Source organism: Portunus trituberculatus, chromosome 40, assembly GCF_017591435.1.
Source record: "Portunus trituberculatus isolate SZX2019 chromosome 40, ASM1759143v1, whole genome shotgun sequence".
NCBI classification, from domain to species: Eukaryota; Metazoa; Arthropoda; class Malacostraca; order Decapoda; family Portunidae; genus Portunus; species Portunus trituberculatus.
Window position 1 is genome coordinate 20,318,669 of NC_059294.1, and position 25,772 is coordinate 20,344,440.

At 39.7% G+C, this 25,772-nt stretch overlaps 2 protein-coding genes across 8 annotated transcripts in view; one reads left to right on the top strand and one right to left on the bottom strand.

Moving 5' to 3' along the window:
• Positions 1 to 25,772, bottom strand: part of LOC123516211 (ATP-dependent RNA helicase abstrakt-like) — a 58,841-nt gene that overhangs the window by 29,691 nt on the left and 3,378 nt on the right. Inside the window, exons 1-4 of one of the 5 annotated variants that reach the window (XM_045275412.1) lie at positions 4,159 to 4,252; positions 3,854 to 4,060; positions 1,928 to 2,038; positions 1,643 to 1,775 (exon numbers count right to left, since the gene is read on the bottom strand). In XM_045275412.1, the coding sequence (XP_045131347.1) occupies positions 1,643 to 1,775; positions 1,928 to 2,038; positions 3,854 to 3,880 (271 nt within the window). In that variant the 5' untranslated portion in view covers positions 3,881 to 4,060; positions 4,159 to 4,252. Of the gene's footprint in view, positions 1 to 1,642; positions 1,776 to 1,927; positions 2,039 to 3,853; positions 4,061 to 4,158; positions 4,253 to 25,772 lie in introns of those variants that run through there. The other 4 variants (XM_045275415.1, XM_045275413.1, XM_045275417.1 and 1 more) reach the window with 4 other exon arrangements.
• Positions 4,247 to 20,201, top strand: LOC123516212 (E3 ubiquitin-protein ligase parkin-like). 3 transcript variants are annotated; one of them, XM_045275419.1, is made up of 6 exons: positions 4,247 to 4,671; positions 6,021 to 6,206; positions 6,446 to 6,739; positions 6,922 to 7,125; positions 17,518 to 17,685; positions 19,284 to 20,201. In XM_045275419.1, exons 2-6 carry the CDS (start codon positions 6,075 to 6,077, stop codon positions 20,103 to 20,105), a joined length of 1,620 nt encoding a protein of 539 aa, XP_045131354.1. In that variant the 5' UTR covers positions 4,247 to 4,671; positions 6,021 to 6,074; the 3' UTR covers positions 20,106 to 20,201. The 3 variants fall into 3 exon arrangements, with proteins under 3 accessions (XP_045131354.1, XP_045131355.1, XP_045131353.1); XM_045275418.1 differs by having other exon boundaries at positions 4,403 to 4,749; XM_045275420.1 differs by lacking the exon at positions 6,446 to 6,739 and having other exon boundaries at positions 4,401 to 4,671.

The following is a 25,772-nucleotide window of genomic DNA, read 5'->3' on the forward strand; positions in this document are numbered from 1 at the left end:
GATGATGCTGTCCATCGCTTCCTCCTTGTTTCTACTCGTTGCAGATACCAAGTCCTCTAACTTTCTGCCTGCAGCGTAGGCTATGTTAATCCCATTTCTTTCTAGGAGGCATGTGATGGGTTGAGCCTGGCTGCTGTAAGGAACTATCAGGTATTCCTTTTTCTCCTTCTCAGTCTTAGGCGGTCCTTCATATATGGACTTCGCCTTAGCTTGTAAACGTTGCAGTAGACTGCGCGGGAACATAAGTTTCTCGAAGGCTTTACAGTGGAGATGGAGAGGGAGAGAAAAATACTTTTCCTCGATACGTTAATATATCGATGCGACGACAAAGCTAAGTTCTCAGTGTACAGAAAACCCACCAACAGAGACGATTTCATCCATTACTTATCCCACCACAGCCCTAGAACGAAATCTGGCGTTGTCCTTGGTTTCTTCCTACGAGCGCTGAGGATCTGTAGCGACGAGTTCCTGGTAGAGGAGCTCGTATATGTAAATAAAGCCTTCGAGAAACTTATGTTCCCGTGCAGTCTACTGCAACGTTTACAAGCTAAGGCGAAGTCCATATATGAAGGATCGCCTAAGACTGAGAAGGAGAAAAGGGAATATCTGATAGTTCCTTACAGCAGGCAGGCTCAACCCATCACATGCCTCCTAGAAAGAAATGGGATTAACATAGCCTACGCTGCAGGCAGAAAGTTAGAAGACTTGGTATCTGCAGCGAGTAGAAACAAGGAGGAAGCGATGGACAGCATCATCTACAGCATCCCATGTGGGGGCTGCAAAGCCAGCTACATCGGGAAAACTTCCCGTGGCCTGAAGAAAAGGCTATACGAGCATAAATACGACCTCCGGCGACACGCAACTTCCAACTCTCTAGTCGTTCACATAGACAGCCATGGACATTTACCAGACTGGGAGGGTGCCAGAATACTCCACGATCAATTGGACAAAAAACACGAGGAAACTGCTTGAGTCGGCATATATCAGCACAGGGAATGTCACCAACCACAGGGAAGGTTCTGTGCGGATACCAAGGGTGGCGGCTACGCTTACCCTCTCGGATTTCCGCCAATCACGGGCTGTCATTCCCAGTCACCTGGCAGGCTGACTCGCCAATATAGTATATAAGCTGACATTTTCCGTTTGCCTGTACACTCTCTCTGAAGATGGTCTTGTGACCGAAATAAAGTACCTTGTCTTTCCTACCACTCAATGCTCATAATATGTAACCATGAAGGTATTAACTGGTCAATATAATCACTAGAGAGGTACAGAATGCAATTGGAAGATGTAGTATACCTCTATACACAAATTTATCATTCCACATTATGTAGCTAAAAAGCTATCTCAGTGAAAAAAATATGAGGTTTTTTGAGAAAATCACTGATCTGGATTATGATTTTTTAACATACTTATGATTGAAATATTTAAACATTAGATTATCTAAAAATTTCATTGAATCATGATAACCCTAAGTTGCTAGTCAGAAAATATGAAGAGGACCAATCAATGCATGAGTCATATATCTAGTGGTGAATACTTGGAAAATTTGTATCAATATTCTGGGAAAATATACCAATAGTAAAGATTAACAAAACTGTCTTGCTATGGTTTGTTGAACAAATCTGTCACAAATTATGACCTTCAGCAATTTTCTTGAGCTCTGTGTGTTGGTCTAGGAGAGATATGTTGTTCTTGCGTGCCAGCTCCTGCACATCTTGCTCCTGCGCTCCACCCTCCCGTTCCTGACCACTGATGCTCCCGCTTTCTTCATCCTTCATTAATAAAGACAGTAAAGACACCTTTTTTTTTGGTGAGCAGAGACAATATTTCATCAATGGAAGGGACTGTTCTTAATTATATCAAAGCAATGGAAAAGTCAAGTAAACATTACACAGATTCAGTAATGCAACATATTTACACTCACTTGGGAAATCTTGAGAATTTGCTTAATTTTCTGCTTCTTTCTTTCCCTAACAGGAACATATGGTTGGTAATCTTCATCCTCACTTGAGCTTTGCTCTTCTCGACGGTACCTCTGAAAAAGTTGTATAATATCATTGTTACTTGACTGAATTGTTGCATTACCAAGAAAAGAATAAGAGAGAGTAAAATGGCAAAGATATATAATAGTGGAATATCTGAGAGAGGAGGGATGTGAGGTTGAACTACAAAGCAGTACACAAGAAAGGAATGTAACAAATATTAATGATCAATTCTTGATATGGTAAAAATAGGAAATTCATTGATGAATTTTCCCCTGTATGATATGATACTATTAATTTCTTGAAAAATATGGCCAGTCTCAGGAAAGAGTAATAACTATTAAGAATGACACAATACAATCTCTTTATCCTATTGCAGAATCTATGGTTATCTTAAAATGCATTTTCATATATCTTGAATGCCTGAGTTTAAACTTAGCCTATGTAGGCTAATGCTGTGAACTATGCACTTGAAACTGAAGACAGGGTTTACAGAAAATATCAAATATGACCCTAGCCTAAGCTAAACTAAAGGGACTGCTGTGCTTCCTTTAAGTGCCTCTAATTAATTACCAAACCATCATTAGTTCCATAAAACCTTAGCTCACCTTCTTTCCCCAAAGTATACAGTCATTCTACAACCTCACACACTTTACATTAAAAATTCACTGAATCCTAAATATTTGTTAAAATCAGGCTATACTAACAAAGTACATAATCAGTATAACACCAGTGTCACATTTCTGCTGTCTTCTAGTATATTGTACTTTAATTGGGTTATTGTTCAAAACATAGTGACTTATTGATGATAACATTGATTTTATGTGAACAATACATGTTTTCTATTCAGTAACACACTTACTACAAGGATAGCTTACAGGTTTCCTCAAAATATGACAATCACGCATTCCTCTGAGACACTACCCGGACCAAGTCCCAAGAGCCATCTATGCGTAGACGGATTATAGGTTGGTTTAATTTAGGATTGGATTAGGTTAGCTTAGGTTAGTTTTGGTCATGATATTTTCATTCTCACATCATGTCAGCTGAATGATAGAGCTGCGAAGGGGGAGCCGGGAATCTAGGTGAGCTGGAGGGACCACTATATTAGGACAGTGCCCAATATTCCCCAGTATGCGAATAACAATGGAGAGTGACCAAGTAGAAAACAACAACGAGGTACTGTCCTAATATAGACATCCCTCCAGCTCTCCTTCGCAGCTGATTTGAGGTCACATGTATGAAGCCATGTTATTTGTCAACAAGGGAGAGAGAAAAGATAATAATTGGTGGGAATGAGATCAAAACAAGATATAGGAAGAAAAACGAATAATAAAAGGAGGAAATGGGAATAAAGCGAGAAATGGAAAGAAAAACAGATAATGAATAGAGGAATAGGAGGATATGGGAATGAAAATATGATAATGAATAAGAGGATATTATAATAAAATAGCAAAAAGAAAAATGGATAATGAATGGAGGAAAAGGATAACAAATAAGGAAATAGGAGGAAATGGTAATCAATTACGGAATAGGAGAAAATGGTGATTAAAATAAGGTAACAAATAAAGGAATAGGAGGAAATGGTAATAAAACAGCAAATAGAAAATGGATAACAGATAGGGGAAGAGGTTAGCGAACAAGGAAATAGGGAGATATGGAAATGAGAATGATAGCGAATAAGGGAAGCGAAAATATGATAACAATTAAGAGAATAGGAGGAGAGTGTATGCTTGTGTGTTGTTAACCAATGGCGTGGCTTCATAAATGTGACGTCAAATAATCTGCGTGAAAGAATTGTGAAGGGAGAGCCAGGAGACGAGGAGAGCTGGAGGGACGTCTATATTACATGCTGTACGAGAGGCTACCTTGTGCTTGGGTGAAGGGGAGGCCATGGATCCACTGATACTGGAAGCACTGTCAAGGAAACTACTCTTTTCTCATTTCCTCTCTGCACGCGAGTCTTGTCTTGTTTCCTTCTTTGTGTGTCTGAGGTGTCTGAGTAAGTCAGGGAACTCCTGGGGCGAGGAAGATACACAGCCACCTCAGCGTACCGTGGTGAAGGTGTAAAGTGCCTGTAATAATAAATTTGTAGAAAATAAATGTATGAATGACAGATACTACTCTTCTACTTTAAACTCCATTGCTACAGCAGTCTTCTATTATTACAAACCTAACCAAACGTAACCGCACTTAGCACTGTAAACAAACAAACATGCCAAGGGTCCACAGCCGGGAGGGGCAAGTAGGGGTGGGTGACTAGCTGCGGAATGGACCATCTCGAATGTTTACAGACGATGTATAGAACCTGCTATTTTTCCTCTTTGTGATTGAATTTCTAGAGATTGAAAGTAAATCTCTGCATATTTTAAACCAATAATAATTATCCTTAGATGAAAATTTCAATAATCGTAGCACTATATCGCGATAATTAACAGCAAACTGCAGTAAACAAACCAATAAGCGAAAACATTTAATGAGCGATATTCACTGGGAAAGAACTGTTTTCAGTCAGATAAGGGCAACGTGTTATGTCATATTTACATTGAAGAGAACATGATTGCGTTATTTTCAAATATCCACCAATTTCTGTAATTTGGCAATCTGCCCTTACCTAGAGGAAGTTCAATGTTGATGGAGACTTGCGGCATCTGCTTATAGACAAAACTGTCCACTAGTCGCGGAGGTGAGTGGTTGTTTAATAAGTTGATTTCCGGAAAAGCACCTGTATGAGCTCCATGAATAGAGATGTTGAAAGCTGGAAGTGAGTGCAATCTGTCGTGTGTGGCAGACTAATGCCATGCATTTGTTGGTACCATCCACATAAGTTTTAAAAACCAGAAGATTCTGCGAAAAAAGTAAAGAATGGCACCTCCTTTCTAATCATTGAAACAACCATGCAAAGTGATAGAATACTTACTATACAACATGTCTATGACGTTTTTAGTGTGGGGACGGCTTTTGTAAAAGGCTATAGTAATTAAATGAATATTCCAGTGCCTCGAAGTCCACAATGATTTGGTTTTAGGTATTTTTGGTTAGTGTTTGCATTTTGGTTAGACTGGGGGCACTGTCCCCGAGAAACCATCCCGCGCGCCCGCCTCCATTCCTGGCTCCCACTTCGCAGCTCCTCCACCCAGCTGATTTGACGTCAAATATATATGAAGCCAAACTATTGGTCAGAGAGAGAGAGAGAGAAATAAGGTAACAAATAAGGTAGCGTTTCTCAACCTTTTTACCCTTGCGTAACCCTTAAAATACATGGTCTCAAGGAACCCCTGCGTAAAAACCAAATAATATACCATGTATTTCTCATTTTATGTGATGTCAAATCAGCTGGGTGGAAGAGCTGCTAAACGGGAGCCAGGAATGGAGGCGAGCGCGCGGGACTGTTTCTCGGGGACAGTGCCAGACTGGGTTAGTGTTCATGGTAAGGTTAGGTTAGGTTAGGATAGTTTAGGGGGGAATCCTGGGGCGCAACCCCCCTGGCTAGTAGGTTATGTTTGGTTACGATAATTTCAGCAAAAATTATCCATGATTTTATACATTTTCCAAATTTTTCCTTAAAAAACGGCTGTTTTGTCCTTAGATTTTTTTCAGGATCACAATATCTCGCCTCTTTTGGCTCCCCTCCTAAAAGCCCCGATTTCCCAGAGAACCCCAAGGTTGCTGAGGCAGGTGGGGGTGTGGGATGGAGGATAAGGGGGAGGTTCTATTCTTTACTTCTACCGATTCGGCTTCTCTTGGCACTATCATAGTATAGACATCCCGTTTATTCCCGTCACCTACCTCTCAGCTGCACGGATTGAAGGTTGCCAGCAGTTTCCAGATCTCAGCTAGATTTATGTACACTTACCAGTATAGCAAAAGAATTCTGTTACACTGTTAGGACGTGTGGTGTGTATGTGTGTGTATATGATAAAATCTCTCTCTCTCTCTCTCTCTCTCTCTCTCTCTCTCTCTCTCTCTCTCTCTCTCTCTCTCTCTCTCTCTCTCTCTCTGTGTGTGTGTTTTATCACATGTCATATATTTCAGCATCAAGGCTATGATACATCCAGAATCTTCATTTGATGTGTGGGACATTCTGCTATGCTCCAATATCTCTTTAATTTGTTTGGAGGGCTCTGGCACATCATCCTGACAATGTTTGGCCTTGGCCAAGCCAAGCCTGCTGTGTCCACTGAACTAGAAGTCTTTGTCAGGACCAACACTGGAGAGAAGGTATTTGTAGTCATTTCCTTTCATCTATATGTTAGGTATCAGTGCCACCTTATTTTATTCATTAATCTCTCTCTCTCTCTCTCTCTCTCTCTGAAAGGAATGTGTCATTAGCTTGAATTAGGTACATGCATTTCAGAATATTTTTGATAGTAACAGTATTTTATGTATTAATTGATTATCTATTTATTATTTTTTTTTTCATGCTTTTATGGGTTAACTTAACAAGTAACATTTTGCAGGTGTCAGTCTGCCTTGATCCATCATGGACAGTACAACAAATAAAGACTACTCTGGCACCCAAACTAAAACGCAACAGTCATGATATTAGAATAATCTTTGCTGGTAAAGAGCTACCTGACAACATGGTCATCCAGCAATGTGATCTTGGAAACCATAGTTTTCTTCATGCTGTAATAGTGGTAGCAAAAGAGGATGGAGCTGCTAATTCTACCTTGGATTCAGCCAGAAAGGGTGCTACAATAAGTCACATAAATGAAATTTCAAACTCAACCAGTTCTCCAGTTGTTGAAAATGTATGTAAAGTATTATTTTAGCTAAGCAAGAACATTTAATATTTGCACAGATATGCATTGTGTTGTTAAGCACTGGAATATTGTACTTAAATGACCTACTGAATTCCTTTGAATATGTGAGTGAATGCATTTGTTGTAATTGCTTATGATTGAGAATGTAAAGTTTATTTCTCTCCCTTCAGAAAATAGAAACAAGTAAAGAAATAGAACATAAACCTCATTGCTCAACTAATGAAGTGTCTGAAGAGTGTGGTATGGAAACCACTGAAATTAAAAACTGTCAAGATTTCCCATCAATCAAGACTGCCACGTTGCTGTGTGATGCATCCACTGTCATGATGATTCAGCTGACTGAAGCAGAACTGAAGGCTATTAATGAACTTAAAGTAAGTGAAAAGAATTATTTACTCAATACAAATACTGATGATCCTTCTACTTTATATTATTGTTCTCAAAATCTCATTTCATAATTTTTGGATAAGATTTTTATGAGAGGTATTGCATGTTGTGGTTGTATAGGCTAAGGTTGATGCAGAAGCCAAGTTCAAAACAAAAAGAGAGAGCAAGATGGGCATAAGGATTAATGCGTGTAAGACAAAGGATATGATTTAGTATGATAGGGTTCGTACTGTAATAATTAACAGTGTATGGTCATGTATAATCTGCAGAAAGCATGTGTGCATTGACTGTTTGACTTTAACTCTTAAAGAAGGAGGTTTCTAGACACTTATTTTTAAATTTATGACTTTCTTTACATCTCTTTTGGGATTTGTCACATCTACCAGTCTCATATAAATAGGACTAGGATCCATCTACTTATTTCCAAGGTTGAAATACCAGAATTTGAAGCCCATGGTAGAAGGTGCAGCGTGCGTGGTAGCCCCTACCAGTCCTCTCCACCAGAGTGCCCTCTCTGTCTCCATTTTTTAATCTTCATAGTGTTAACACCTACGCTCCAAGGTTGTGTGTTGTTACCTCTGGCGTTTGGATGATGTCTCCTCCTCCTCCTCAGCACCCTGCTTCTGCTGTCGGCTCCAAGAGTTTCTGTTGTGGTCCAGGTTGCAGTCACCAGAGAAGTGCTGTTGTCTTTAACCTCCATTCCTTCCATGTGCAGTGTCATGGCTTATGTGACATAGACAAGTGTTGTGATGAGTGCAGAGAGTGGGATGATAGTTTGGTAGTTAAGGCTTATAAGCACCAGTTAACCCATAAGGTCAAGTGCAGGTATAATGAGAAGAGATTTGGCATTTCTAAGCAGACTCCATCATCCTCTGTTGTGTCTCCTTCTGAGTTTGACAGCATGATGAAGAGTGCTAGTACAGGAGGGACAGTGCCCTCATCACCACTGAGTTCTGATGTAGGACCTTCTGGTTCACAGCTGTGTGATAGTTCTTCTGTTAATAAGCTTAAGACCTAACTCTCCAATGCTATGTCATTTATATCTCAGATGGCTAGTTTTTTGGACATATCTGGTGATTCTACACATGCTAGCTTTACGGAAATAGTGGAAGAGATAGTAGTTAATAAGCTTGCTGACCATGCTTCCATTCCACCTCCTCCCCTGTCAGCCAGAGTCATGTCCCTTGGTCCCTCTTCCACCGGCACTTGTCATTCGTTCAGGTGAGCGTAGTCGGATCAGAAGAGGAAGGACAGCTGGCAGGAGGTGTTACTGTGGATCCCCCCTTAGGGTTTCACCTGTTAGTCAGGGGGCTAGTTTTGGTACTACTAGTTCCTTTCGTACCAGAAATCTCATCTGGCTTGAAACAAAGCCACATGTTTGCCCTGGGGAGAATGACAGTCACAGGATTCGTGATGGGCTTTGAGAGAGCGACTTGTATGTCCTGCCTTCTTCCCACCTGTAACAGTGTGGCAGCACCTGCTCTACGAGCTGATGGTTTGCTGCTAGTGCCACCAACACTTTGCGATGAGACGATAGGGAGCGATGAGGTGGCAATATCTCCCCTTCACCTCCCACTTGATCAGGGTCATGTGGTGTGTGGCAACCAGGTGATGGGTACACAGCACTCTGGAAAAGCTGCTAATCAACTGCCATTGCATTCACAAGTGGGTGTTTTTTCTCTTGCTTCATCTTGATGAGGAGAATGACAAAGGGAAGCATGAAGTTCCTAAACAGGAAGGTGAGGATGTGGGCCCCTGACCTTCTGAAGTTGTTGCACTTTATCTTTGATCAATTAGTGATGCCACAGGGGAGATAATTCACTGGAAGAGATCGGTGGGCCTGGTGGAGAAAGATTTCATTGCTGCCAAGTCAGGAACTGAGTTTGTGCCTTTTAAGGCCTTAGATTTTACACATGAACTTCTGACTTACAGAATGGAAAAGATGAAGTCAGCCATCCTTTCCCTTACTACTAGATGCAAGCGACGCTTCTACGAAGTGAGCGACAACTCCATGAAAGGCCGCTCCTTAGTTGTTAATCCTGTACTAGGGGAGTATTCTCTCCAAAAGGCACACATTACTCCCTCCAAAATCACCACTGCTGACCTGTCATGGATGGAGGAAGCAATGAGATCCATTCAGGAGATTCAGAACTTCCAGTTTTGTATCTTAGTGCATTCACTCGCTTAGTTAAGCTACAAGATGTTTGCTGATGGCAAAAGCAGTAAATAACATACAGAAAGCCATGAAGGATGCAGCTAAGGAGTCTTCTTTGGTTCTATCTAATTTAGTATCCTTCAGGAGCGACAGAATTTTGAAAAAATGCCTTCCTCCTTTTCAGTGTCAGATAAGCTGGCTTTAAGGTACTCTTCATTGGATACAGTTCTTGTTTGATGAACACAAGCTTTTGCAAGTCATTGCCAATGCAGAGAAAATTACATCACTGTCTTTTCAAGAAGCAGTTGCAGAGGCACTAAAGAGGGAAAGACTCTTCTTACTGTGTCACCCTTGCTCAGTCACCTGGCAGCAAAGCCTTCCACTTCTGGGCTGTCTGCTCATCCCAGGAAGCCCTTCATGAAACTAATTCCTATACCAACTCAGGCTGGTCCTTCCCTTAGTAAGCCAGGTTTTTGCAGGTAGGAGTCATACCCCTTGACTGTACAAATAGCAGGCTGTCTCGGAGTTGGAAAGAGTGGCAAGATTTTGGTGCAGAGGCATGGGTGGTTAAGAGTATTGAGAGAAGGGTAAATACTGCACTCCCTTCATTGGACGACTACCACTATCAGAGTCCCCGATAGTCTTTGCGAGTTGTTCACCCAACTCAGAAAGAGGAAGAATTTTGGAAGAGATATAGGCTCTTCTCAAGAAGGGAACGCTAGAGTCCGCGTCTTACATCTCAGGGTTTTACAGCTGCATATTAGTAGTTCCCAAAATCAAAGGCGCGTTTTGTCTGGTAATAGACTCGTCATATCTCAACAAATTCATTCCCAAGAAGAAATTCTGAATGGGACCCCACCCTTTTGGCCTCAGAAGGAGTGGTTTCTCAATCTAGTGGAGTTGGCCATTGACACTATGAAACACCTTCCCACGAGGAAGGACCTTCTGTGTCAATCTCACTTTCATAGGCATCACCTCACTCACCACACGCTTCATCTAATAGGATGGAGACTGTCAAGCGACTCCTCAGATATCAAAGCTATTTCAGAGTGGTTGCACAAGCAGTGGCGATTGCAAGAAGGCATTCCACCATTGTGAACTGCCAACACAAGTGAAAGAAGTTTAGACAGTGGTGTGATTGGCATGGACATTTGGTCTGTAGACCATCCAGCCAAATGTTTGCCAACTTCTTCCTGTATCTACACAAGACTTGTAAGCTATCAGTTTCTGCTATTAAAGGCTACAAGTCAATGCTCAATAGTCTTTTCTCTGAAAGGCTTTAACTTGGCCGATGACTCTGTCCTGAAAAACTTGGTCAGAGCCTTTGAAGTGAAGGTTCTTAGGGTCCAGGTCAGGACACCAAGTTGGAATCTGGATGTGGTCCTTAAAGCTCTTTCTCTGGCCCCCTTTGAGCCTCTTCAGTCCTCATCCTTTTGGGATTCTACCAAGAAAACACTATTCTTACTGGTCTTGGTCAAAATGGGTCAATGAATTGCATGCTCTTACATATAATTTCGTCTGGCAGGATGGCGATGCAATCCTGTCTTATCTACCAGAGTTTATGGACAAGACTGAAACATTCTTGAATCCACTGCCTCGGGAGTTCAGGTTCAAGAGTCTCTTGGGTATTCTGGGGAGAGATGAGGAATAGCGTCTACTTTGCCCAGTGAGAGCTCTTTGCATATTTCAAGGGAGAACCAAGGATTTACGTCCCAGATCCAGGAATTTCTTCCTTTCCCCTAAAGATAGATAGTATAAGCTCTTGAGTAAGATAGCCCTGTCCTGCCTCTTGAGGGAATTGATTCTATAATTTCATCGGGAGTTGCCACTCTTAAGGGTAAGAGCACATGATATTAGAGGAATCGCTACATCCCTCAATATGTGGCAAAATAAGTCGCTGTCTGCAGTGTTAGAGGCAGCGTCCTAGAAGATACCCTCAGTGTTGGTAAATCACTATCTAAGGGATGCTGAAAGGATTGGCGGAGATACTTTCTCGTTAGGTCCAATAGTTGCAGAGGGTGATGTAGTGGCCTTATTTTCTCCAGTTGTGTTTATGGCTTCGCCATATCATATATAGTATAGTATATATATATATATATATATATATATATATATATATATATATATATATATATATATATATATATATATATATATATATATATATATATATATATATATATATATATATATATATATATATATATATATATATATATATATATAGTTGTTTTCACATATATGGTAGCATATAACTGAGGTTACGGGGTAATTTCTTCAACACTTTCTGCAACCTGACCACACAGTGTTCTCACTTTGTGTTCCGCGAAAGCCACAATAAGTACACATTTCTCCTCTTACCCTAAGGTATTGGTTACCTTCTCTAGTTATTATGGAGTTTATGCCTTCCCTCCTGGTAATGTGGGAATCTGTCCTATTTATGTATGAGACAGATTGATGTGGCAAATTATTTTTCAATCTTAAAAAATATTTTCACATACTTACCTGTCTTATATGACTCTAACCCATCCTTCCTCCCCTCAGCATGTCATCCCTCAACATGTCATGAGCTTGAAAAATGGAATGGCAGGCATGGTAGAGATGGACACACTAGCTAGTTAGGAAAAGGAGTTGCTAAATTAAAAACCTTTTGAATCCACCCTGTCTAAAAGCTTTATGAGTAGAATTTTTTTTTTTTTTTTATGGCCTATACTACCTGTAGGTATGGGTGGCTTCCACCCATTAGTGGCACAGGTAATTTTATTTATAGTGGTACCCATATTAGAGCACATATCACCACCCTAGTGCATTTTTTGGTATAACCACCTAGAACTTGGGTATCATGGTGACATGTAGGTAACTTTAAACCACTTGACAAATAGCAATGTTTCAAGGCAATATGTGGTGGGAATCGAACCTACGCATGGACGTCTACCTAATCCCACGCTCACTACCTTATCCACTACACCACCACCTCCCCTAAACCTACCCAACCAAAAATTTTAAAGATCAGAAGTCAGGCATTTTGTGGCTTCCTTGTGTGATCTGCTTACTTCCTAAGGGGTTAGTTGTGTATGGAAAGAAATGGAAAAGTGCAGGGTGGTATCATCAGTGTAGGAATGGATAGGACAAAGTTTGGTTTAGAAGAATATTTATGTATAATAGGAAGAGAATGGGTGACAAGACAGAACCATGACAAACACTACTGTTACTAGATTTAGGAGAAGAACAGTGGCTGTCTACCACAGTAGCAATAGAACAGTTAGAAAGGAAACTAGAGGTGAAGTTGCAGAGAGAAGGACATAAACTGTAGGATAATTTGGAAATCATAGCTTTGTGCTAGACTCTATCAAAAGCTTTTTACATGTCTAAGGCAACTGCAAGTTTCACCAAAAATATCTTGAATAGGATGACCTAGACTTAGTAAGGAAAACCAAATCAGGAGTAGAGCAGGCTTGATGGAAACCATACTGACAATCAGATAGAACATTGAGAAGTGATAGATGTTTAAGAATCTCCCTGTTGAGGATTGATTAAAACTTTAGATAGGTAGGAAATTAAAGCAATAAGATAGTTCCTTTTTAGAAACATATTGAATGTAGGCATACCTCCAGCAAGAAAGAGAGAGAGAGAGAGAGAGAGAGAGAGAGAGAGAGAGAGAGAGAGAGAGAGAGAGAGAGAGAGAGAGAGAGAGAGAGAGAGAGAGTGTGTGTGTGTGTGTGTGTGTGTGTGTGTGTGTGTGTGTGTGTGTGTGTGTGTGTGTTTCACTGTTTGATCTGCTGCAGTCTCTGATGAGGCAGCCAGACATTATCCTACGGAACGAGCTCAGAGCTCATTATTTCCAATCTTCGGATAGGCCTGAGAGCAGGCACACAACACACACCGGGACAACAAGGTCACAACTCCTCGATTTACATCCCGTACCTACTCACTGCTAGGTGAACAGGGGCTACACGTGAAAGGAGACATACCCAAATATCTCCACCCGGCCGGGGAATCGAACCCCGGTCCTCTGGCTTGTGAAGCCAGCGCTCTAACCACTGAGCTACCAGTGTGTGTGTGTGTGTGTGTGTATTTACCTAGTTGTATTTACCTAGTTGTAGTTTTACAGGACCTGGGGTTTATGCTCGTGTGGCCCCGTCTCCATATCTACACTTATCCAATCTTACTTTAAAAGTATGCACACTCGTTGCAGACACTACATCTTCATTTAAACTGTTCCACGTCTCAATACATCTTTGCGGGAAACTATATTTTTTAACATCTCTCAGACATATTCCTTTTCTCAGCTTTTTACTATGCGATCTTGTGCTTGATGTCATATTCTTCTCTCAGGATCAGTTTCTCATTATCCACTTGGTCCATTCCGTTGATCAATTTATAAACTTGTATCAGGTCTCCTCTCTCCTTCTTTGTTCCAGGGTTGGTAGATCCATAGCCTTTAGTCTCTCCTCATATGTCATCCCTTCAAATTCTGGAACCATTCTTGTAGCCATTTTTTGTAGTCTCTCCAATTTCCTTATGTGTTTCTTTTTATGAGGGGTCCACACTACTCCTGCATATTCCAATCTGGGTCTTATTATAGTACTTATCAATTTCTTCATCATTTCTTTGTCCATGTAGTGAAATGCTACTCCAATATTCCTTAGCAAATTATATGTTTCTCTAAAAATTCTATCAATATGGCTTACTGGTTGATTGTTTTCTTCCATCGTCACTCCTAAGTCCTTTTCCTTTTTTACTTTCTCCAGTTCTACTCCATCTCCCATCTTATAGATTCCCACGGGTCGTCTTTCACTCTTTCCCATTTCCATGACATGGCTTTTGTTCACATTGAATTCCATTTCCCACTTTTTGCTCCATTCCCATATCTTATTTAGGTCTTCTTGCAGTATTTCACAATCCTCTTTTTGCTTTATAACTCTGCACAGTTTCGTATCATCTGCAAACAGATTTATGTAGCTGTTCACTCCTTCTGGCATGTCGTTAATATAAATGAGGAAAAGTATTGGTGCCAATACTGACCCTTGTGGCACTCCGCTTTCTATTGCTCTCCATTTGTGTGTATTTACCTATTTGTGTATTACAGGGCCCAAGCTAAGCTCTCTGTGTCCTGTCTCCTTGTCCTTGTCTACTCCTGTCATATCTCTCTTTCATCTGATTGACACACACCGCATCAATGACATCACTGCTCAGTTTATTCCACTTATAAATACTACAATGCGGGAATTTGTACTTTCTCACGTCATTTAGACATGTCTTTTATTAGTTTTTTCCATGTCCTCAGAGATGATTACTTGTGGTCACCTTTATCAATTCTCTGTCCAATATGTCAATCTTGTTCACCAATTTATACATAGTTATCATGTCACCCCTTGTTCTTCTCTCTTCTAATGTGGTCAGGCCCAGCTCCCTCAGTCTTTCCTCATAGTCTAACTCCTAGAATACTGGTACCATCCTTGTTGCCAGCCTCTGTACCCTTTCCACCTTCTTCACATTTTTCTTCATATGTGGTGACCAGACACAAGCTGCATATTCTAACTGGGGTCTTATTAAGGTGCATAATATCTTCTTCATCATTCCTTCATCTAGGTAGTGGAATGCAAGGCCAATATTTTGAAGCATGTTATATGTTTTCCAAAATATCTTGTTAATGTGTTTCTCCGGTGACAAAGTGTTTTGCACGTTACTCCTAAGTCTTTCTCCTCATTGGTCTCTTTAATTTTCTCATCACCCAGCCTGTAATCCCTGTTTGGTCTGTATCTACTTCTTCCCATTTTCATAACATGGCTCTTGTTTATATTAAATTCCATCTGCCACTCTTTACTCCACTCATATATTTTATCAAGATCTTCCTGTAACTTGTTACAATCTTCCACATTCTTTACTCTCCTCATAATTTTAGTATCGTCCAAACATATTCATGTAACTGTCAATTCCTACTGGCATATCATTAACATAAATCAAAAACATGATGGGACCAAGCACTGACCCTTGTGGAACTCCACTGGTTACCTTCTTCCACTCGGACTTCTTTCCTTTCACCACTGTTCTCATTTCTCTTCCCACTAAGTAATTTTCCATCCATTTTGCTAGTTTATCATTTACTCCTCCAATCTTCTTTAGTTTCCACATCAGTCTATTGTGTGGCACTTTATCAAAGGCCTTTCTCAAGTCCAGGTAGATAGCATCCACCCATCCCTCTCTATGTTGTAGTATGTCAGTCACTCTTGAATAAAAACATAATAAATTGGATACGCACGATCTTCCTTTTCTGAAACCAAACTGCCTTTCACTCAGAATGTTTTCACTTTCTAGATACTCACTTTAGCTTTAATTACTTCTTCACATACCTTGCACAATATACTAGTCAACGATACTGGTCTGTAATTTAACGGTTCCATTCTACTACCATTCTTATATATAGGCACAATGTCAGCTCTTTTCCACTCTTTCGGGACTATTCCTGTTCGTATGGAGGTTTCCGTAATATCAAATAAGGGGTTCAACAATTGATCCTTACATTCTTTAGCAACCTCCCAGATATGCCATCAGGCCCCATTGATTTATTAATATCCAGATTGCTTATAATTTTCCTTATATCTTCTTTAGTAACCATGATGTCCTGCATTTGCTTTATTTCCGTAGGCCTTCCTCCTGTAAAATGCTCCTCCTTTGTAAGCACTGCAAAAGTTGTTGTTCAATATTTCATCTATATCTCTAGCATCCTCATATACTTTTTATATTGCCTCCCTTTTATTCAATTTTTCATTTATGAATTTGTAAAACATTTTAGGGTCACTATCACAGTTTTCCACCACTCTCTGTTCATATTCCTTTTGTGCTGTTTTCCTTACTTCAACATATCTATTCCTTGCTGTTTTGTAGACTTCTCTTGATAATACTTCACTGTTTTTCTTAAGTTTCTTCCATGCCTTTTCTTTGTTCTTTTTTGCTTCTTCACAATTTCTATTAAACCACTGTTTATTATTTAAAGTCCTCTTTCTGTGATATGGCACAAACTTCACAGCAGAGTTATATAAATCCATAAATTTATCATATTTCAATTGCATATCCCCTTCCTGGTATACCACAGACCAGTCAATTTCATTAAAGAACTCTCTTATATGGTTATAATTTGCCCTGACATAATTTAATTTTTCCTCCTTGTACTCCACAATCTTTTCCATGCTTAATTCTGTATCCAGCTCAAAGCTTAGGACATCATGGTCGCTTTTCCCAAGGGACATTCATGTTCAATTTCCTCTTTTAGAGATGCCCTGGTAAATACCAAATCCAACCTTGCTGCAACATCCTGTCCCCTGCACCTTGTTGGTGATCTCACCCACTGTGTCATCAAGTTATTTGTTGCTACATTTAACAATTCCTCTGCCCACTCACCACCATTCACCACTTCGTAGTCTTCCCACACTATTTCCTTACAATTAAAGTCCCCGACTATCATCACTCTATCCTTTCTGATGAGTTCCTGCTTCATTCTGTCTAGAGTATTTCTCATCACCATTTGATACTGTTCATAATTCCAAGCACTGGTTCTGGGTGGTATGTATACTGTTAAAATATTAATGTCCCTCTTACCATCTGTTATAAGCATTCTTATCACTTCCTCATTTCCCTTACTAAAGTTCACCTCCTTCACTATCAGATCTTTTTTAGTAAAAAACATTATACCACCACCTCCTTTATTCTTTCTATCATTTCTCCATACTTTGTAGTGTTTTACATCAAACCAATCTAACTTTATTTCGGGCCTTAACTTTGTTTCCACCAAACAAAGTTAAGTGTGTGTGTGTGTGTGTGTGTGTGTGTGTGTGTGTGTGTGTGTGTGTGTGTGGTGATGGTGATGTTGGTGGTGATGGTGGTGGTGGGGGGAAAGAAGATATGAGAAGCATGGTGGGTGGGGAAAGAGGGATGGGGAGGAGAAAAAAAAGGCAGGCTTATGATATGTTAAAGGCAACTTTCACTAATGACAACTGCCATGAAAAAGGATGGTGTATATCACTTTTGTTAGAAATATAGGTAGGAAAACCACTTTTCAAATACTGAGTTGAGTGTATCCTCAGTCTAATATTCTTTCAATTCAGGTGCAGTTCACTCAGTATCATATATTTAATTTACAAAGACTATTTGCTCTAATGGAAATAATGAATAAATGAGACAGTATTGCAGAAAAGTGAGAAAATATTCTCCTTTGCTTTTTCAGTCAGTGGATGGAAGCAGTGAGCGCCCACACTTCTATGTATATTGCAGTAAGCCATGCAACTCAGTGCAGGTGGGAAAGTTGCGTGTCAGGTGTGCACTTTGCAAGCAGGGCACGCTGACACTGCACCGGGATCCCTGCAACTGGCAAGATGTTCTCAAAGAGGGACAGGTTTGAAACTATGCTTTTTCTTCTTTTATATTATGGACAAAACATTTCAGTCTTTGTTATTATGAAAAAAATGCAGATTTACTTGATAGATGTGACATATGTGAAATACTTTATGCAGTTATCAAATATACATCAGTGATCAAATAAACAGTACCAGTAAGTAGTGTCCATGCTTGGATGACTTCTATTGTATACTGCATTAACACTGTTGAAACATGTGTAAAAAAAATAAAGATAGTAAGGCTTAAAAATATACATAAATTACATGAAAGTAAAACTAGAAACTCAAATGAATACATAGAAAACAGTAGAAATATACATATAGAGTAGTGCAGCAGAACCTCAGTTCACAAATGCTCCTGTGCATGAACAAATTGGTTGACAAACCAAATTTTTTTTAACAAATTTTGTCTTGGTCCACAAACAGAGTTGGTGACTTTGGCATGAGATGGTGTTGCATGAAGCATCAGTTGTTCCCATGGCACCACACTGTAAACAGTGTTTCTTGTGGTGCTCTTTTGTTTTTTTGCTTTCTGCATTAAATTGACTGTCATTTTGCCTCCCAAGAAAGTGAAATGTGTTTGTAATAGCCGTATGAAGAAGCCTAAGCCTATTACAATACAAATAAAGAAAGCCTTACCAACAAAGCATCTTGAAAAGAATATTACTGTTTAATCCACACAAAGAAAAACAAAATAAGAACTTTATTATAAATGTGAAACACTAGAAAAAAAAACATAATTTCCAAAATGCTTTGCTGGTATGGCAAGACTCTGGAATCATGAGATCTTGAGAGATGTTTGGTTGGGCTGCCAGTTTGTCATCACAGCTGATCACAACACAGAGGCACCTCATCACCAGGACAGCTAGTGATGTACGATAAATGTTGTCAGGAAGATCAGTGTATGCTGTCTTGCTGTCAGTTAGATACAAGTACTATTGCAATATCAATCCTTTGTTTATTCCAGCTGAGAGGCACACAAAAACATTTGATAGGGGCTATGTACTGCAGGACAGCAGGGTAATGCCTTGTCACTCTCTTAAACACAGCTCTGGAGGGGTCCAGGAACAGATTAATCTTTTATACATTGATTCCTATGGGGAAAGTGGTTTTGGTTCATGAACATTTTGATTTGCAAAATGGCCTTCAGGAACAAATTAAGTTTGTAATTCGAGGTTTCACTGTAGTTGTGTACTTGTCACAGTTACTTCTGGGACTAAGTTTCTGGAGGGAAAAGGTTGATTTTGTGGTGGTAGTTAATTGGGCATGAAAACTAGTCACTTCACAATAGTACTATTGGCCAGTGTCAATATATATATATATATATATATATATATATATATATATATATATATATATATATATATATATATATATATATATATATATATATATATATATATATATATATATACACACACACACACACACACACACACACACACACACACACACACACACACACACACACACACACACACACACACACACACACACACACACACACACACACACACACACACACACACACAAATGAATGCAATCTATATGTATTTGGTGTATGCAAACATTTCACTGATGTATTTTAATGTTTCAGATTTCTGGTACATGTGAAACTGTTGGCTGTAATGGAAGTGTGGCCGAGTTCTTCTTTAAGTGTAGAGCTCATGAGACCAGTGGTGAAGATGACAGTTCAGTGGCTCTTTATCTTGTTCGGGCCAACCTGCCTGCCATCCCTTGCCTGGCTTGCACAGAAGTTTCTTCTCCAGTTATAGTGTTTGAATGTAAAGATGCACATGTAATGTGTCTTGATTGCTTTGTCACATACTGTGTTTCTAGATTGAATGAAAGGCAGTTTACAGGAAATCATGAAATAGGATATACCTTGCCCTGTCCTATTGGCTGTCAAGATTCACTCATTCGTGAAGTACATCACTTCAAGTTGATGGGAGACAATAACTATGAACGTTACCAGCGATGGGGGGCAGAAGAAGCAGTACTGGCAGCGGGGGGAGTGCTGTGTCCGTATCCTGGGTGTGGGCAAGGTATCATTGCTGATGAAGACTGTCGCAGAGTAGTCTGTGTGGGTGGGTGTGGCTATGTATTCTGCAAACTTTGCTTACAAGGATATCACATCGGAGAATGTGAGCCAGAGGGTGGAGGTGGGCCAAATTTTGTTGGAGGCAGTGGAACATTTGCTGTGGATCCTAGCAGGGCAGCTGGTTCTCGATGGGATGAAGCATCTTCTCTGGCCATTCGTGTCACCACCAAACCCTGTCCTAAATGCCGCACACCAACAGAGCGCGATGGAGGATGCATGCACATGGTGTGCACCCGCAGCTCCTGCAACTTTCATTGGTGCTGGGTGTGTCAGACTGAGTGGACACGGGAGTGCATGGGAGCTCACTGGTTTGGTTGAGCCTTAACTTATATGCATCAAGCAACTGTAAAAAAATAATTTTTTACAAATACTTATCCATTTGTAAATATTACAGGAAATATAATTGAAAATTATGTCTGTAGACTCATTCACAAGGTTAATGCCTACTTCAGAAGTATATATATGAGAAGTCTCCTTAAATATCTAGCTGAGATTCCACACAAAGGAACATAAACAAGATAGCATGCCTTGGCACATAAATGTAATTCCTCTTTAATAATCACATTTTTTATTATTTTTCCCTTCTTCTCCAGGTAATCTTGAACTATAGTTCATTATTGAGTCTGCAGTCACCTCCCCTTCATTCTGAGGTGGTTTGTATATCTAGTGCACAAAGTAAACTAGTTACTTCACATTTTATAATTTCTTTAATTCCATCTACATCTAAATCATACTTATGCTCATTCTATACGATCACATGACCTTACAATTTCCTTTTTCAATCTTATTTTATTCATACAGCTTTCCAATGTAGAGATGGACAGTCAAGGCTGACCAAAAACCACTCAGGCCAGGGTGATAAGTGATTACCAATATGGCCTAACTGACAGTGTTTCAAACTCATGTTTATGTAAAACATTTATCAAGGTTCAATCCTCAGTGTTGAATTTTCATGGTTAATTTACTTCTCTTCCAGGTAAATGTCTGTGTTTCTGATACTACAAAGGGGAGTATGACACTATTATTTTTCAGATCCTTGCACACTGTTCTCACTGCTTATTCTCTAGGAATCTATCACAGCATTTACTCTCTCTCTCTCTCTCTCTCTCTCTCTCTCTCTCTCTCTCTCTCTCTCTCTCTCTCTCTCTCTCTCTCTCTCTCTCTTGTAACCAATTCCTCCACTTACCAAATACTGCTATTACTTAGAAATCTAATTGAGTGACTGTGATCATGGCAAGTTCAGATAGTAGGGATTCATGTTCTGATGATATCAGAAAGCAACTAGTATTGAATAGCTTAGCCTTAGACACCTCAGTGTCCCAGAACTGTAGCCACTAGGTTTTGTACCAGCATCACCTTGCCCCATGACTAATAACATCCAGGTCCTTCAAAAGTAGAGGCCTGAAACGTGCCCTAAGAAATTAAGAAAATCATGAGGCCCATACAAGACTATCCATCATCCAATCAACTTTGAGTTCTTCTCATCCATAGAATCCATAGAAACCAAGGTGGAAACAGACTAATAGTGCCACATCTTTCAATGCTTGTCACCATTTGGAGAATATAAGTGGACAAGATTTAGTGGATTTCTAAGTCAGCACAGCCCTTTACTTGTCTTTCAACACAGGTGCTATTACACTATAAAAAATCTCATTCATTGTGTAAACTCTGTATTTGCAAGCCATTTCATATATTCCCGAAGTTACTTTTGGCATTCAAATTAATATCAGCATTGCTTCTATACTTCCTGATGTTTGTTCAACTCCTTCCAGAGCTTTCCTTTTTTTATTTTGTCCACTTATTTTACAGGAAGCACATACATGAAAAACAAAAAAGGTATTTATTTATTTTTCCATTTGAGCTCTACAAGGGATACTTAAGACTAAAATACTTCAGACAATACCTTTTATAAATAACAATTGGGGCACAGTATCATCAATTCCTGAATAATATCTCATCATTTCATTCACAAAAAAGTCCCCTCTCATCTAAACACTATGTATTTAATTCCAAAAAATTTCTTGAGCAGTTTGTCTTCACGTGTTTTTTGTATTTCCATGACACCTCAGGTCTAAATGATTTCTCTCTTAAATTCCCCTTCACCACTCCCCTTATCTCTCCTACGTCTTTCAATTATTATAACCTTCACCTGTCCTAATCCTCCTCACTAGGCGTATTTCACAGAAGCATCTTTCCTCACAAGCTGATCACTCATGTTATCACTGTTTTGTCACCTGACAACTTAACTGAATTTCTCTCAGATCTGTCTATCCTTTTCCTTAACACTGTTCTCATGAACTGGTATATAAACAGATGTAATGGTATTTCGGTGTTTCATATAACTCTAGAAGTTCTTAAAATTATATTGTAATGTAGTTTATTTCACTCTCTGATCCATTGTTTCTCCCTGTAATCTACTTCAGAGATCTTTATTAATCAACATATCTTTTTTATATAATATTCTTTCACCTTTCCATCAATGTTCAACGATTTCCATCAGCAAGAAAATAACATTCTCTATCATTTTTTTATCACAACCTTCACCATAACCTGTCCCCGGTGGTCCATCCTTCATGCCTTCCCATACACTGAGTAGGGAGCACACTCCTGCCTCCACCATCAGAAATGTGTTGTGCCCAGTTTCACCTTATCAAAATTATTTCAAAGCTTCCTTTAATTACTATCATCTTGTTTTTATATAACTTTGCTAGTTATTGTTAATGCATTTTTGCGTTGCGATCTGTCATGCTTTTGTAGCATTATTTATCATATTTCCCGCATCTATTCTATACACTAATGTCACAATGACACGAACAATACAGGTTGGCATGTCTATAAAATGAAAAATATGAATTACGTAGTCCCTAACCAATACGGCTGATTTCATGATCGTCGCCCCCTCCCCCCGCTCGCTCTCTCTCTCTCTACAAGGATTCGCATTCCAACCACAAGGATTGTTCACTGAATGAAGAGTTACTTCTTCCTGGATGCTGTGTGCGGTATTTTAATTTCTATCCTTAGATCAGGATGTCCTGAGCGCGAGGTTCTCCCTGAGAGTGAGAATATTTGACAATATTTTAGCATACCACACACACACACACACACACTTTCATCCATTCACACATCCATTAAGAAATTAATCGCGTGTTTGGCGCTTGAGAAAGTCTTCCAGGAAATAGCGGGTCGTTTGCTTACATGGTTCGACACCACATCACACGTTTGATGTTTATCTTTACACTGCAACTTCATCTTCGCGATACAGCTGCACCCCCACGCATGACACAGCCCCTCATTAAAACACTATCAGAACAAAATTAACATGATCCCAAACTTCACTTGACCCAGATATTACATCACAGAAATCACCGCCCACACGTTCACTACTGCCCCACTTAGTGCAGCGCCAGGCAGCCACATCCCCTATAGGTCTTCAGCCCCCGGAGGTCTGCACGCACTGCCAGCTTTCTAGTCTCCTCCGAAGGGCAGGTTAAGACATCAATCAACCAACATGAAATGAACACAATAATTCACGGTCAGACTCATCACACCTCAATCTTTATCGATTCTTCCACATCCTGTCACGTAGGAAGAAGAGCTTGCCTTCATTAGACGGTTGTCGAATGTTGGGCTACTCTTATATTCATGATGGCTGTGATAATAATAATAATGGAAAAATATAATAATAATAATTATGATTATTAATTTTCTATCATCATCATTATGTAATCACGAAGCTGGTGGTTTTAAGGTTCTTGCTCTAACTAAACATTCATTTTATATGAAGAGGCCCGTAGAAATGCAAAGAAAGCTTAAAATTCCAAGTAAAAAAAAAAAAAAAAAAGACTTGTTATTGGAAACACTGAAATTTTTTTGCAACATCTCATCCTGCTTTATATGTATAATCTATGACAATTACATAATAATAATTTGATACTTAAAACATAAAGAGAACAAAGAAACACACTCCTCCAGCAATGAAACATTCACCGAAACTACGAGGATGCATTGCTTCACAGACTGTGCATGCTTTATTCAGCTGAAGGACACCATGACCTACTTAGCCTAACCTGACGCCTTCTCGGGCGACCAAACCCCTCAGAGTTTATTGTGGTGTTTCTTCATCACCAGAGAGAGAGAGAGAGAGAGAGAGAGAGAGAGAGAGAGAGAGAGAGAGAGTTGACATGTAATATTATGATAATGTGAACTTGCTATACCTCAAAGTCGACGATTATTATATCTATAACTCGTCTGGTACAACATCAACACCTCTCCGGAGTATGTAAGGTGAGAAACACTCAACGTTTTGTTGACTTAAGTAATCTTAAGGAAATGAGTCACGGTCTGTACTCAGAGGATACGAGACATCCCTTCAGATTTACTTTCTTCTTTCAAGTCAGTTTTTTTTTTTTTTGTGTGTGTGAGAGAGAGAGAGAGAGAGAGAGAGAGAGAGAGAGAGAGAGAGAGAGAGAGAGAGAGAGAGAGCAGTATGATGCATGATAAAAAAAAAAAAATCTCAACAATGGAGAACACCAACAGAGTACGTAAATAACTGTCAGGTCATTACTGGACACCGGAGGGCTGAAAGTACGGTACTTAAGTCCTTCATATAAAATACAGAATATGTAATACCTTGAAAAAAAAGCAAAAGAAAAAGAAAGCACCACCACCAACAAAAACAGCAACACGGAACACTGCCGGCAACCGAAACCATCCTTGCGTCTGGGGTGTTGGTAAAGCTCCGGGACTGACGTCAATCAAACAGGTGTTTGCTGCTACACTGACACGCGTGGGTTTGCCTCACTGCTGCAATACGTGAAGTGTTATAATCTCAAAGGAAGAAATATAGGTCACTTCTAGTTCATGTGTTACACCGAGGATAAGAATAACATATAAATTGTCCACTAACGAAGTCCCACAAATTTCTATGGCTTTGAAATAATTGAGATTCCATTATTTCATCATCTTACATGTGTATCCTCACACACACACACACACACACACACACACACACACACACACACACATAACAACATCAATAACAACAACAATAAGTTATTACTATTGCAACTACAAAACAATAACAACAACAACAATAAACAAGCAGCAATTAACAACGAAATAAGAAGGCGACAAACAGCAAGAACAGCAAACAGCAGCAGTAACAACAGTAGCAGCAGCAGCAGTAGCAGCAGCAGTAAGGGCAGCACATCTCCAGCTTAGCTACAACTTTCTTGTATAGACGTCAGCTTTCAAGGCTCACTTGGTAACATGATCTCATGAAGGAATGTCAGCGAGGGAGTGCAACAATTCAGTCCAGGCGCCACCAAGCTGCACTTATTTATCTTCATTCCTTTTTCACCCTTATGATACGTTGGGTTCAATTAGACAACGTTCAGCGTATTCCCAGTGCGTCGCATAGGCGATAATAAGTAATATTTATTCATAATCACACACACACACACACACACACACACACACACACACACACGGTCACTTCGACATGCCGCCCAGTAACTGTGTCGACCGGTCTCTGTGTGTGTGTGTGTGTGTGTGTGTGTGTGTGTGTGTGAAGTATAGAGCTTTCTCGGGAAATGCCTCACGAAGCTCAATCTTACTCCTATCACTCATGTAGTCACAATATTCACTGGTTTTACATATGCCACTCCTTACCTCTATCATAACACAACCGACCAGCCATCACTCCCTACCACAAGTCATGACTCTTTCACCACCATCATTACCCTCACCACACATCATTCCTATCATCCACTACTTAGCAACGTTAAATTCACACAAAAAAAACATTATTATTCTCATCATTAAAGATCATCACCATCACCTTCATCATAAACAATTATTCGCCATCACCACCCCATTACTATCATCACCCATTACTCACCGCAAGGCTTCACCACTTCCTATCGACACTATTTTTTCCACCATTCTCCTCCCCTTATCACCCTTCACCGTCACCCATCATCCCCA